This window comes from Pteropus vampyrus, unplaced genomic scaffold (genome assembly GCF_000151845.1).
Source record: "Pteropus vampyrus isolate Shadow unplaced genomic scaffold, Pvam_2.0 Scaffold2, whole genome shotgun sequence".
Taxonomy (NCBI): Eukaryota; Metazoa; Chordata; class Mammalia; order Chiroptera; family Pteropodidae; genus Pteropus; species Pteropus vampyrus.
This window is the reverse complement of record NW_011888783.1, coordinates 27,645,885-27,661,257: the sequence shown is the minus strand read 5'-3', so window position 1 is coordinate 27,661,257 and position 15,373 is coordinate 27,645,885. Positions and strand designations below refer to the sequence as shown.

General features: G+C 42.4%; 1 protein-coding gene across 4 annotated transcripts in view; it reads left to right on the top strand.

Moving 5' to 3' along the window:
* Positions 1-13,691, top strand: part of TANC1 (tetratricopeptide repeat, ankyrin repeat and coiled-coil containing 1) — a 244,115-nt gene extending 230,424 nt beyond the window's left edge. For all 4 annotated transcript variants that reach the window (XM_023530007.1, XM_023530003.1, XM_011358985.2 and 1 more), the window contains 7 exons: positions 2,137-2,260; positions 2,584-2,759; positions 5,386-5,518; positions 6,975-7,066; positions 8,780-8,926; positions 9,849-9,949; positions 10,628-13,691. In XM_023530007.1, coding sequence (XP_023385775.1) covers positions 2,137-2,260; positions 2,584-2,759; positions 5,386-5,518; positions 6,975-7,066; positions 8,780-8,926; positions 9,849-9,949; positions 10,628-12,059 — 2,205 coding nt within the window. In that variant the 3' untranslated portion in view covers positions 12,060-13,691. The remainder of the gene's footprint in view (positions 1-2,136; positions 2,261-2,583; positions 2,760-5,385; positions 5,519-6,974; positions 7,067-8,779; positions 8,927-9,848; positions 9,950-10,627) is intronic.
* The last annotated feature ends 1,682 nt before the right edge of the window (positions 13,692-15,373 follow it).

The window sequence follows — 15,373 nt, the reverse complement described above, 5'->3', positions numbered from 1 at the left end:
CTGGGCTCAGAAGGGGTGGTGGCTCACCTCTGCTCACACTGCTTTAGCTGGTATAGCTAGACTCATTCTGGGAGTTCATTTACAGGATGGTACATACACGGTTGACAATTTATTGCTGGCTCTCTGCTGAGAGCACCTCTGGGACTGTCAATCACACACAAGCCTCAGTTCTCCCTGTGGGTCTCACCGCAGAGCTATTTGGGCTTCCTCACAGCATGGCATCCGGGTTCCAACCACGAGTGTTCCAGGGGAGCAGAGGTTGCCCTTCTTTTAGGACCTGGGCCCAGACGCTGGCTCAGTGTCATTTCTGCTGTGTTCTGTTGGTCAGAGCTGTCATGGGGCCCACCCAGATTCTGGTGGTGGTGGTGCTGGGAGGAGGATATGTAGACCTCTTCCTCTCAGTGACAGGAGTGTCAGAGAATCTGTGGCCCCTTTAGCCACCACATCCTAACAGAGTCCTCTCCTGTGACTTTCTTTTAGCCTTGACCGCAGCTGCAGGACGAGGGAAGCTGGAGGTCTGCGAGCTGCTGCTGGAGCGTGGAGCTGCCGTGTCTCGGACTAACAGGAGAGGAGTCCCACCTTTGTTTTGTGCGGCACGCCAGGGGCATTGGCAGGTACCCAGAGGGCCCCTGAATGCGTCAGAGACAATGAGTGGTGACAAGTTCACTGTTGCCCATCTCCCCTGGGCCTTGTCTTTTTGATGTTTTTGGCTTCTGCTTGTGCCGTCGGTTCTACTTGATAAAGGCAAACATTCGAGGCGCTAGCACAGTCAGCCTCTTAGGCTGGTAACCAGGTCAGAGCCCCACAACTGCTTCCTGTTAGCCTGGGAGGGAAAATGGAGAGAGTGGCCCCCTTCTGTCATGATAACAGACTTGCTGTGACATATCTGTTGTTGGTGTCATTGTGTGACCAGTTGTTTAACATAGTTGGAAGAAGAGTGGTTCCGTTGTGTTCTTTGGGCAAGGACACACTTTCCGTCTGGTCCAGCACCGTGATTCAGGCTGACTTCTTTCACTCCGAATGACGTGTTGCTGCCTTTAATTCAAGGGAGCGGGGGATTCTTGACAGCAGCAGTTCAGTGACTTATTTCTTCATTTTTTAAATGATAGCCATGTACCGACCCCGTGCCTGGTACCAGGTTACACATAAGCAAAAGCAACAGTCAAACAAACAGATCTTACCATGTTCGTTACAGGAAGAATTTTCTAGACCTAAGTTTATATCATGGTGTTGCTTCTCTCCTTATTCCTGCTAGCTCCATGGGTAGGAGCTACGAGTTCTTCCCACCAACATTTTGACTTTTCTCCTTGGTTTGTTCCAGTCATTCCCTGTTACCCTCACAGCTTCTCCATGGTGCCCTGGCTAATCCTCTCTCCTGGTCTCTTTCTAAGTCATGGGGAACTTTGGATATCAAGAACGAGAAAGCAATGAGAACGTGCCCTTCCTGTTGTGGCGATATGACGAATATCATGCCAGAGAGAGACCATACTATCTCCTAGATGAAGCCGTTCCCGCTGGGCTAGCAGTTGTATGAGAGGCCTCTCTGGTTTCTTGTTTTGCTCCCCAGCCTCATCACATGTACTGTTTAAAGGCACGGTCCTGAGCTGAGAATCCCCTCCTGGAACCTTTGCTAAAAATTGCCCGCTGTGACGGTCAAGCCATCCACCAAGCCCCAAGTCTTAGAAAAGCAGATTGCTTGGGAGTGGGGTGGGTAAATTCTTTCCTGCGCCCCACTTCCCCTGCCCTGTGCCCTTCACACAGGAATGTCGCTTCAGCGCCAGTGTGGGGACCCATGACCATTACTCACTCCCCCTTTATACTTCTGCTCCGTTATCCCATATGTCTCGCTGTGGCTGTCTGTTCATTACTCGATTGTGATTGGCACCCCTACTCCAAATTCCTGTCTCTGCCCGGTTTAGTCATGTTAAAAAATATATATATACATTTGGAAGAAGATTTTTTTCAAAGGAATATAATAGAAACATTTAACAGTCCACGCAGATTTCACAACTAAGAGGGGTTTTTAAAATAAGAGAGTCCTTTTATTACTTTTTAAAGTGGAAAACCCCGCCTGGGTATAGAGAACATGTTATAAACTCATAGCAGGAAGATTGTAATTCTGAGTGTTTGTTTCAGATTGTGAGACTGCTGCTGGAACGCGGCTGCGACGTGAACCTAAGTGACAAGCAGGGCCGGACGCCCCTCATGGTGGCTGCTTGCGAAGGGCACTTGAGCACTGTGGAATTTCTCCTTTCAAAAGGTAGCAGCACTGTCTGCCTCTGCAGAGATTTCTTTGCAGGGACAAAGAAAAAGAGCTTTGGCAGACTCGTTCAGTGCTTTCTGATTCAAATTTTAAGTCTTTCTGTTGTGGAAATTTTCTAACTTACAAGCACAGAGAGTAGGTAATGAAGCCCACACACCCATATCAGCTCCAGCCATGACGGTCCCGTTCCCAAGTCAGCTTCAGATTTCACAGCACCTGCTTGCCACATGGTCAGGCCAGGTGTTTGCAGGTGTGAGATGCTTTGCTTCTGGGCTTGGTCTTGTGAAGTTCATGTTCTATGATTTGGGCTTTTCTTTCAGGTGCTGCTCTTTCTTCTCTGGACAAAGAGGGTCTGTCAGCACTAAGCTGGGCTTGTCTGAAGGGTCACAGGGCAGTGGTCCAGTTTCTGGTCGAGGAAGGAGCCGAGATAGACCAGATGGACAAGAATGGCCGCACGCCTCTGGACTTGGCTGCCTTCTACGGCGACGCAGAGACCGTAGGTACCGCAGGTGGTCACGCTGCTCCACCCGCCCTGTGTGCTGGACCAGCACCACAGAGAAACTCTGGACCCAGAATATTTCCAGAGAGTGTGAGGGGCTGTGCCTGAGTGTGGTCAGTGTGTTCGTGTGTGTTCTGGGGTATCTTTCATCTCCCTTTAATTCTGTGACGTACAATCTGTCAGAACTGTAGTGAACATTTTAATAGATTCATAAAGCTTAAAAATCATTGAAAACAAACTATATACACCAGACACATAGATAAATGTGTGTACACACAGGCATGTGTAGTTTAATTTTCTTATAGTAATCCCTATAAATAGAATTTCTGTAGAGATCATTTAAAAGTCACTTCTACACATATGAGAAATTGTTAATCAAATAATTATCTGGTGTGTTTTTATAGCTCGATGGCATTGTCTAAACATCATATAAAATGCTTTGGGCGCCGTCTTTCTCTCTGACCCATGCCTACACCTAGTTGAGGTATGAGGGGATAAAAACCTTAGTAAACTAAGAGCTGCAAAATGTCTTTCGGGGGTAGAAACAAGGTCCTTGTCAGGACCCACATCTCTAGTGCTCACCTGGTCCTAGAAGAATATTCAGCCCCTTGAGAGTTATCACTTTTGAATATTTAAATATGTCTACTGCTAGGATTAGCTAGAGAGACATGTGTTGCTAAAGCTATGGACCTTGGAGCAAAAGCCACCTTCACCCTGCACATCTGTGTCTTGATGCTTTTAAAAGGCAGTGATGTTAGAGGTAGTCTCAATTTCCTGGATATTGTAAACTGTGCTTAATATTGATTTTTAAAAATAGCTGTTAAACCTCGCATATCCACACTTTTATTTTTTAGCTTATACTACCTTACCAAATCTTGTAGCTTATCAACATTAGGAAAAAGTAAAGGAGTTTACCATTCTAGTACTTTTTTTTTTTTAAAAAAAGTGATCGATTGCACAACATAAAATGTACCATCTTAACCATTCCTAAGTGAAGAATTCAGTAGCATTAAGTATACTATCACTGTTGTGCAGCCAGTGTCTGGACTTTCTCATCTAGTAAACTAGAACTCTTTACCTGCTGAACAATTCCCCCTCCTCCCTTCCCTCTCCTGGCCCTTGGCAACTACCATTCTACTTTCTGTCTCTCTGAATTTGACTGCTCTAGGTACCTCATATAAATGGAGTCACCCAGTATTTGTCCTTTTGTATCTGGCTTATTTCACATACCATCATGTCTTCAAGGTTTATCCATGTTGCAGCACGTGACAATTTCCTTTTTAAGGTTGAACAATACTCCATTGTATGTGTACACCACATTTTCTTTATCTGTTCATCCATCTATGGACACTTGGGTTTCCCCCACCCCTTGGCTATTGTGAATAGTGCTGTTATGAACATGGGTATGCAAATAACTCGTTGAGATCCTGCAAGTTCTTTGAGATGGAGCCATATTCTTTTGGATGTAGACCCAGGAGTGAGATTGCTGGATCATATGGTAATTCTATTTTTAATTTTTTAAAGAACCTCCATACTGTGTCCACAGTGGCTGCACCATTTTCCATTCCCACCAACAGAGCACAGGGTTCCATTTCTCACATCTTCACCAACATTTATTTTCTGTTTTTGTTTGTTTGTTTGTTTTCGCTTTTTTTTTTTTTGATAAGTAGTCATGCTAACAGTGTGAGGCAGCACCGCATTGTGATTTTGATTTGCATTTTTCTAAAGACAAATGATGTCGAGCATCTTTTTATTGGCTTATTGGCCATTTGTATATCATCTTTGTAGAAATATCTGTTCAGACCCTTTGACCATTTTTATATTGAATTATTTGGAATTTCATTGAATTATAGGAGTTCTTTATATATTCTGCATATTAATCCCTCTAGTGTCATTTTGAACATTAGGCAGAGTGATAGAATCTATCAGATCCACATGAAAATCTAAATGGGCTACAGGCCTCTTTTCCAGTAAATATAGCAATTTGAGTGGCCAGTGTTGTTCTCTATTTAGTCCAAGTGACAACTATTTTGTCACATCAGATTCATCATAATAGGGTCTCAAACTTAACATCTTTACAGTCCTAGGTCTCTTTATATTCAGATCTCAATCCTAAGCCTTAATGTGAGTCGAACTGATCCCAAGATACTGATCTGTCCAGCTTGCTGTACCCAGGCTATGTGGATCTGCGTGCGTCTGAAGTACCCATTGACATAGCCTGCCAGCACACTGGAACTATTGCACGTTGTGCCTCCTTAGTGATTGGAAATGAAAAGGTGACCGTGTCTCATCTCCGTGGGCTGGGGGTGAGGTGTGAGACGAGACAGATGATGACATCTGTGCTATATGAGTTCATGTACACAACATGTCCCTCCCTGGGAGTGTTCATCTGCCTCCCTCATTGCTGATATGAACACTTTAACAGAGTGGGTTTTAGGTATGGATTGCAGCTTTTCTTCTGTTTTCTTTCATCTTCATTTCTATTCTAGAATTCATAATGGCCAGAGACATGGAAGATCAAATAAAGCTAAGACTGCCAGCTCCTACACCAGAATGTAGGGGTGGGCATGTGGCAGTGCTCCTACCACAAGCCGCTCCTCAGGGCCTCTGCTCTCCCCTGCAGGTGCTGTACCTGGTTGAGAAGGGAGCTGTGATCGAGCATGTGGACCACAGCGGTATGCGTCCTTTGGACAGAGCCATTGGTTGTCGAAACACATCTGTAGTGGTTACGCTACTGCGAAAAGGAGCCAAATTAGGTCAGTAAACATTTCAGCAGTGAGAAGGAGGTTAGCTTCAGATTTTAGAGGACATGAGGGACCGTAAAGACTTACCTGCCCCCAGGTTAAGATGTCAGGTGTTTGGAGAATTTTTTTTTCTTCCTAAAGCTCATTTAATCACAGTCTTCTAAAATGTTTAGCTCATAGTATTATTGCCTCTGTAGGTAGGAAGCAGAGGCCAATGCTGAAGGACAGTCTAGAATTGTGGGGTGTCAGGGATGTCTGGGAGCTACATCAGGAAACAGTTCCTTTCGACTCTGGGTCGGGGTGCTGAGTAGGAAAGCTCACAGGCGGTTCTAATGAGTGGCCGAGTTTAAGAACTTCCGTTCTAGGTTAAGCATAGTCAGCTGGATGGGGAAATGGCAGTGGTTTTCATGAGAGAGAGTTCATGTAATGTACTGGAGACAAAATGGGGGGGTTACATGAGGATAGTGTTGGGGAAACAAAGAGGTCTGAGAGCCCCTTCTGTGTGGCTGGTTGGAACATAACACAACATTCAGTATGCGTGGGGAAACAGCAACCAGAACAGCTCTGTTTGGATTTGCTATGGCAGAACTTGGGCCAATAGCAGTGCCGAGGAGGGGAATGTAACGAAGATGATGATATTGGCTAATATTGTTAAGCAGTTGAATTAGAAAAGTAGAGGGAACTTTTCTAAGCAGTTTCATGTTTTACTATATTTAACTATAAGTAGGTAGTGACAATATCATCACGTTACAGAGGAGAAAACCAAGTCACAGAGAGGCAAATAGCTTCCTTAAGGTCAAGGGCAGAGTCATGGTCTCAACCTGAGCAGTCCTATATCTGAGTCTGCTCTTGAGTACCACTCACTGCACGTGTTTAGAAGAGGGTTAGGAAGAAGGTTGTGGCCTTGCTGTAGGCTGAGAGAAGTTGGACATAGATGTGAGCAGGGAGGGTCGAGAGCATGAGTGGTGGGAAGAGGACAGAAGGGCCAAAGCTGAGACATCTCAGAGTAGATTAAATGGTAGACAGTGCAGTGGATGCAAGAGGATGCTAAAAACACACATTGCCAGCCATCACAGGCACTGCAGGAAACTGAGGAGATTATTCTGAAGCCTTGTTTAATTGATTTTACCCTAGACCTCCATTGGAAGGGAGGGACGGGGCATGGCTACTCTATCGCATTGGTTTTCCAGTACTTTTGCATCAGAATATCCATAATTTGTGCCGGGTACATTTCCCCTCCTAGGCGCTTACTTCAGTGTACGGCAGATTAGAGGAGAAACCTGCTCACTGGTGCCCTCTCTTTCCTTCATTGCGTGGTCGTCTGGAGGCCCGCAGGACACAAAAGCAGTGGTTCTCTGAAGCTGGGTCTCTGCTGTTTATGATCTTAGCTGTGCTGGGACCACAGAACTACTGAACTTCTTTCCTCCAAGGCCACTGAAATGCCTCTGAATGCATGTTTATTTTGCAGGAAATGCTGCTTGGGCGATGGCTACTTCCAAACCTGATATTTTGATTATACTTTTGCAGAAATTGATGGAGGAAGGAAACATGATGTACAAAGTAAGTGGTTCGCCTTTTTCTATGATGCTGTAATGGCCTACAAGCAACCTCTTAGTTTGTTGTATAATGGGCGTAGCAGTGCTACTGCACAGAATCCATGTAGCGTAGCTTTAATAGAAGTTTCAAGAGATGCTAACCTGGCCTCATGCCCAGGCCTTACTCTCTTAACAGCAGAATCTTCAAGGTAAAAAGCCCTGCTCGTTGTGTTTGAGAACCATTATTTCTGAATGAATCCTTGTGGCTATAACTTTGACTTATGGCCCGAAGCCTTGGTGTGAAGGCAGAGCTGTTTCTAATTTAACTAATACATCATACAAGCAGATTCCTTAGCGCACGGAGTCATGAGACACGCGGGGAGGGGACACTCAGGAGACATTTTCAGGAGAAAAGAATCATTAAGCCTCCTAAGGCTTGATAATCTTAATATCTATGAGCTTCTGGAATTTAAAACTGTTTCTAGAGATATTTTTACTTAAAATAGTCAAGTTATATGTAATAGTTACTCAGGAGACTGGATTTTTTTCCATTTGCCCTTAGAAATGGAAATATGGTTTACAGATTAATAAATTGTTTTATGAATAAGCTATAAGTTTAGATCAAAAGCAAACTTTTACTGGAAAGGGCCAGATAGTAAATATTTTAGGCTTTACTATGTGGTCTCCATCACAGCTACCCAGCTTTGGCGCTGTGACACAAAGGCAGATACAGATAATATATAAACGAATGAGCATTGCTGTGTCTCAATCAAACTATATTTATAAAAACAGGCAGTAGGCCAGATTTGGCCCGGAAGCTATAGTTTGCCTAGTTTAGATAGATGTGTAGGCCATTTATGTAGATCACTATGTAAATGTGATCTATGACAAGACAGAATTAAAAGATTATGGAAACAGAAACCTAGATTATGACCATTTTAATCCTTTTTACCACGAGGCTGCTGCAGTCGTTATGTTTTAGTTTTTCCCTTTTCTTTTTTTAATAACAACAAATAAATAGGCATATAGCATGACCCAGCAGGGTTCCTGGCTTGGAATCAGTTTGAAATTGAGTTTAGAGTGTGTATTGTTTTGGCTTTGAAGTGGTTTTAATGTGAACTTTGGTAGGCAATTATGTTAGAAATACTAAGCCATTTCAACAGACTTCATACCTGCTGTGCGACGGAACTGACTGAGCAAATAGATTTCTTTAGCCTTGAAAATGACTTGCGGTGCTGTACTGATTTTTAAAGCCCATGCTTTAGTTCCTCTTAAAAGAAAAATTATCATTCTATAGCAAGCTCTAGGTTTATCCACAAGACTCTACTTGCCTTAGGAACTGCATCATCTTTTATCTGATTTCTATTACACTTAGCATTTAAATATCTCTAGATGAGAGATCATTCATGAAAAGGTTTTCGGAAATGTATAACAGAAAACAATCCGATGTGTTAAGATCAATAATTATCAGTTTGGTGATTTACAGACGCCTTCCAGTAAAACTGGCTTCTTTCTGCGTGAAGCACACACCGCGGAAGGCTGTGTGAATGGCCAGGCCGTGTGTTCACGCTGATTAGTGTTCTAGTTCTGGCCACGCGCTTCCTCATCAGGGTCCTTTCAACGTGCTGTCATGGTTTTGGCGGCGGAGGGAGAATAACCTTTCCAGGATCTTCAGGGTGTGGGGGGTTATTCATCTTGGAGCTTCTGGTAAAGGATAAATATGATTTTTCAATCCTAGAAAGGGAAGATGAAAGAAGCAGCCCAGAGGTACCAGTATGCCTTAAGGAAGTTTCCCCGAGAAGGATTCGGAGAGGACATAAGACCGTTCAATGAACTGAGAGTTTCTCTCTATCTCAATTTGTCTCGCTGCCGAAGAAAAACGAATGTAAGCTGTGTCCCTTATTCTGTTCCATCAGCAATAGAATGTTTTCACAGTGGTGAAGGCCAGCCCTTCCATAGACCAGATCATGGGGCCTCCTATCTGATTTGTATATATGTTTCTATGAACTTGGCTTACGGGAAACTGCTTCTCTCTGATGACCGTCATTTGATCACTGTCACTACCTGCCTCTCAAGATGTTGAGAGGAATGCACTTGGGTATAGTTTCCTTTGCTTCAGTGATGACAAGCAAATGCAAACTGCTCCTCCTCCCCCCCCTCCCCTCCCCAGCTGTGTATGGCCAACATTGTCACGAGTGGCCCATCCCCAGAATCAAAAGGAAAAGGCATGGTAAAGTTCAACTCAAATGTGTTATAATCTGCCTAGTGCTTATTATGTTTGCTTAGAGGGTATGCCAGGAACTGTTTAATTTGTGATAAATAGTAGCTAACTCATAGTTAATTTGTAACTAGTAGATTTGTTCCAGTACTTCTAATTTTTTTTTAACTTCATCCTCTCACCTATCTTCATCTATTGACCTGCCTGCCTCTCTGCCCACATATTCTGCCCTCCCTCCTGTCACAGAGGGTGAAGCGACTGTGCCCTTCTCTGAGGCTGACTCTCCACCGGTGTGCTGGGTTCTGTCTGCTCCAGCCTTCTGGCGTACTGCTTCTACCACTGTTCCCCTCTCTCTCGAATCGTCAATTCTTGCTTCTCTACTGGATTCTTCTCTTAAAAATCTTAATAAGCTTTAACTATATCCTAGCTTTAAAATAAAAATAAACAAACAAACTTTCCTTACCCTTCATCTCTCTCCAGTTACGTCCCATTTCTCGGCTAACCTTTAGAGCAAAATTCCTATTAAAAAGTTGCCTGTAATCATGTTTCAGTGCTGCTTTTGACTCATGTATTTAAATATTGACACCAGGACTTTGGCATGGCAGAAGAATTTGCTTCCAAGGCTCTTGAGCTGAAACCAAAGTCCTATGAAGCCTTTTATGCCAGGGCAAGAGCGAAGAGAAATAGCAGGTACTGTCTGGGCTTAGAGACGTGGCTAGAGAAGCCTTCCTGTGCTTCTGTGGTATTAAAGCTTCTGGTTGACTTTGGGGCTTCTGATTCATAAGCAGTACTTAGATGCCTCTCGTCCCTTTTAATACTAAATTGGTAGCTTCCAAGAGGCACAACAGTAGATATTATTAGCAATGGCTAAACATTTATTTTCTCCTGACATCTCAATAACTATTCTTCCCCTCCACCCCAATTGACACTTATTGCAACCTAAAGTTCCTAGATTAGTCCATATTATCAATGAAAGCGCCAACTATAGACGTTAAGAGGAGATGGTGGGGAAGAAGGGAGGAGTCACGTAAGACTTCTGAATTAGAGGTGGGTATGGTGAGAGGGGAGGGTGGAGGTAACTTTATGAGGATTCTGACACCCACTGATGGATGCCTGTTCTCACTCCCAGCCTGGTGGTCTTTACAGAGACAGCAGGGCCCTGGAGTCACACAGATTGGGTTAGAATTCAGCATTCCTTAGCTGAGTAACTCTAAGCTAGTTAAATAGGTCCCGTTGTCTTCCTGAGTAAGTGTTCAAAATCCGCTCAGCTACCTTCTCTTCCCTTTTAGAAGAGCTATTTTATGAATAGTTCCATTCAGAGCACATGCTTACATGGCTTCTAACTATATCTTCTCTTTTACTCTAAAGGCAGTTTGTGGCAGCTCTGGCTGACTTGCGGGAAGCTGTGAAACTCTGTCCCACCAATCAGGAAATCAAGAGGCTCTTGGCCCGCGTGGAAGAGGAATGCAAGCAACTCCAGAGGAACCAACAGCAAAAACAGCAGTGCCCACCCCCAGCTCCTCCCAATGACTCAGATAACGAAGAGGACGCCCCAGCCCCTGGACTAAACGACCACTTTCATCTTGAGGAGGCCGAAGAAGAGGAAACCTCTCCACAGGAAGAATCCATTTCCCCGACTCCCAGGGCCCAGCCATCCTCATCCATGCCCTCCCCGTACATCCGAAACCTTCAAGAAGGGTTACAGTCCAAAATGAGGCCAGCCTCCCCGCAGAACAGGCCGGGAGTCACCAAGCCCCTGCGGGAGCCTGTAGCACAGCCAGGGTTGGTGGTGCAGCCCACCAGGCAGGCACAGATAGTGAAAACCAGCCAACATCTAGGTTCCGGACAGGCCAGCGTGAGAGATGGTAGCACAAAACTTCAGGTCTCTTCTGTGAACCCTCCCCCAAGTCCCATGCCAGGTAGAATCTCTGCAACTTCTGGCAGCAGAAACCAGCATTCAGAGGGAATAGGCACTTTCACTGTGGGGGCGGGTTCTGGCCGTTTTGGAGAGCGCCTGGGCCCCAGCCACGGTGTCCAGCTGCAGCAGGCTGAGAGCGGTGCTGCGTATCCTTTACCAAGCAAGATAAAAACCGCAGAGAGGCTTCTGTCTCACGCTTCTGTGGCCGTGGATGTAGCTCCTCTCTGTCAGGGTGGGCCGGTGAGCTACAGCGATACGCGGCACCCAGCTTCCCTCACCAGCTCAAGCTCTTCTGGTTCTCCATCTAGCAGCGTAAAGATGTCAAGTTCAACCAGTAGTTTGACTTCAAGCAGCAGTTTCTCGGATGGCTTCAAGAGCCAAGGACCAGATGCTCGCATCAAAGAGAAGGCTGTTAACCAGGTTCAGAGCGGTACAGCTGAGCACAGACCACGCAATACCCCATTCATGGGTATCATGGATAAGACTGCAAGGTTCCAACAGCAGAGCAATCCTCCAAACCGCACCTGGCACTGTCAGGTGCCAGAGGGGCTACTGACAAACACATCTTCTGCAGCTGGCCTGCAGCCCTCGAACTCTGAGAAGCCCTCTCTGAAACAAGCGGCAGGATATAATAGCCAAGCCAAAACCTGTTCCGTTTCTACCCTGGGTGGAAGTGTCCACAATGGGGCACAGGTGAAGGAGGTAGAAGATAGGAAGTGCCAAATTCCAGCCCACTGTCAAGATAACAGGATAACTAAGACTGTTTCTCATCTGTACCAGGAAAGCATCTCTAAACAGCAGCCTCATATCAGTAATGAAGCCCACAGGAGTCACCTTCCTTCGGCAAAACCAAAGCGATCATTCATAGAGTCAAATGTGTGAGCCTTAAAAGAGACCCATTTGTAGAGTTTGGAAAACTGCATTGGCTCCTGGTGGTAATTTAATGTTTTTTTTTTAATGAGAAAAAATTACTTTTTAGCCACATTTTTTTTCCTTTTTCCTTAGGAGTGGATCAGATACCACTGATTTATTTAAAATGTGGGATAAACTTTCTTTGATAATAGCCAGAAGTCACTATAAATAAAAATGCTAACCAGAATCGAAAACTACAATTAGTTATGCCTAGTAAGTTAAAAATTTAAGATAGCCAAGATGACATTAACTCATACTTTTCTCTTATGAAATGGTTTGGGTTTTATCACTTTTCTTCGAGCTTTTGCTGTGTGGTAAAATCATATTTCATAGAGAATGTCTAGTGATAGGTTTAATTCATGATATAATATCCAGATGATATATTCTGGAAAAGATGGGATTTTCAAGTTATAGTTCTGTTGAGTCGGATCCCAATTTATACATATATATACACACACACACAAAATTAAGATCCAAGTGATTTCTAGCCAAATGTGTGACTATAAATAGTATATGGCTGATTTTTTTTTAAAGCAAAATATGAGAACATCCAAATATTATTCCCTTTATAGTAGCTCCCTGAAGACGATTAGGCGCTTATTTCCATGTTATGGTTCGCATTAAACACAATTTTATAGCAACTTTTTGGAACTATATTCCCACTCAAAGGTGTTTTAATATTTGGAAACAGTGTAAGCCATTCGGAATCATGATTGGTGGTCACGTTGGGTTTGGGTTAAATACTAAGAATATAGCATTCTTGCTGACGTGTAAATTAGCTCTCAGCTGCTTTTAACAATGATAGCACTCCTGGAACAAGCCTTCCAAGGTCCTTTAAGGACAGTATTTAATTTGGATACTTAAGGTCTGGTTGGTTGGTTGCTTTTGTTATACAATCATTACTTTATAGTCACATGTTGTACATATTAAATAGCCAAGTTGTATTCAGACTTGTAAATATAACTATTTCAACTAGTTTAAAAAAAAAAGTCATATTTGCATGTTCTTTGTAAGCTTCATCCATGCTGGTTATTGCACTGAACAATATGTCGTTACGGCATGTTAACAGTGTACCAGTAACGGCACTTTATCTCATTTTATATGAACACCTTTGAGGTGCTAATTAAGTCCAAACTGATGTATTATTAATTTGTAAAGATAAGGTACAGGAATGAACCTTGGTTTAAAGGTATTTTTATATGAAAATGGCGTGCTATTGAAGGATGTTAAAATGCTAGTTTTGAGAGCAGTGGGAGTGTATTTGTTTTATATGTTGGGATGTGAAATTTATTTTCTAGAATTGGGGAGAAGGAAGTTCTATATTTACAGAATGTTTAAAAATGAGTAGTTGTAATGAAGTTCCTGTGAGCATCCTTATGGTTTTGTACGAATAAGAATCTTCCGGTGTCATTCTTTAACATTTGTTCCCATTGTATTTTGTACAGCTTTGCCATTTTTTAATAGGCTTTTCCTGAGTTCTGCTATAACTACTATGGCTTATTTATTGGTTAATATTTTTGAAAGTCTTACCCTTTCGTTATGTAGTTTTGTTTCTGCACAACTACTGTACTTTTCCATATGGAATAAAGACTATTAATAGAATTTGTTTTGCATTAAATGAAACCATGGGTAAGGAGAGAATATCTTGATGGCAACTTCCTGCCTTGCTTTCATCCTGGGTGATCGTGTTACCCTAAAGAAAATCGTGAAAAGCCTATTTTTATAGTGATACTACCAAGTGCATATTTTATTTCATTTAATAATAATTTCAAACAAGGGTGACAGCGTCTAGAAATCCCCAAATATTCAAGGGTCAAAAGTAGTCTTTTTGCCTGAAATAGGAAGAAAGCACAAAGAACTTCTTATACTTATGTTCCAGAAATCTTGGTCTTTTTACTGACAACAAGCTATCTTTAGTAATTTAAATCTCAAAACATTTTGACAATACCCTGAACACTGTTAATACAAAAGTTTGATCTTCAGCACTTTTATTTCAGTTAAAAGTGTGCATTTGTCTTTAGACCCACGTATTTCAAAGTAGTATGAATGAGTGAATATTAACCTGTGTTGTACTGTAATAAAATCCTGACTTGGAACCTTAAGCCTAAGTATTCCTTAATACTACTGCAGGTTATCTGGTTACTGCTATCACTAGAAGGGCTAGGTAAACTATTTTTAGTCCTTCTTTTAAAGATACATTTAAGCTAAAGGTTAAAAACAGTAGACCGAGTGGGAGGAGAAAAAGTGTTATTGGCTAACAGATAATTCTTGTTCGATGACTTTTCCTGTGAAGCTGCTAGTGACTATTAGAATTTATTATATATTACATGATTTTGATATATTCTTAGTAAAAATAAGATATTTGGTTCAATAGTAAAGTATCCTTGGGAAGCTACTTGGTCAGTCCTGAGGCCTGGGAAACTGGCAGGTGAGTGCTGCTCCGATGCAGTCCTGAATGAACGGTGAGGCCTGGAGAGTATGGCAGAGGGGTTGTGTGCTGTCCCTTCTGATGGGGTTTTGGATTTGGTTTGTCTAGTTTTTTGTTTGCTTGATCGTGGGGAGGAGCTTGTTTGGCTTTGGTTTATTTGTATACAAAACCAGAAGTACTTCACTTTGCTAAATTATTTGGCATGCTAGTTTTCAGCCAGTTTGTTTAACAAGAAACTTTTCTGGTGAAAAGTAAAAAAAAATCACCATGAACACATTTTTTAAAAAATAATCTTTTATTGTTTTTGTATAAATGACTGATTTCCAGTAATTTTTATATAAAACCAGCCAAAGTCCTTTGGAAAATAAGTCTGTTTATCAAAACAAAAGATGTTTGGTCCAATGGAGGACTTAATTTAAAAAAAATCTTATGTTAGAATTATGTTAGCATCCTTTCACTACAGACTACAACAGGAAAAAAAAAAAACCTAGAACATGTTCCCAACCATTTTTTGTCCTCATAAGAATGTGAGAAGCACATGTATAAAAAAAAAGATACCCTTCTAGAATCAGATTGTGAATCCCAGCTATGACACAAAGGAAGTAAAATTCAGTGATACAGTAGGATGACTAAAATTGTACAAAGCAGCAATTATAAAGAAAAGGCATTTGGAGATTTCTGTGGTCGTTAGGCTTTCTACCTTTCTGTGAACATATAGCTTATTAGCTATAAGTTTATAAAATATAGGAAGAGACTAAATATATAAGGTAATTAACATTGCTTTTCCCCTTTTATTTCTGCATTTTGAAATTGTTGAACAACTACCGCGACAGTTTGGGGAATAAACACAGGGCCT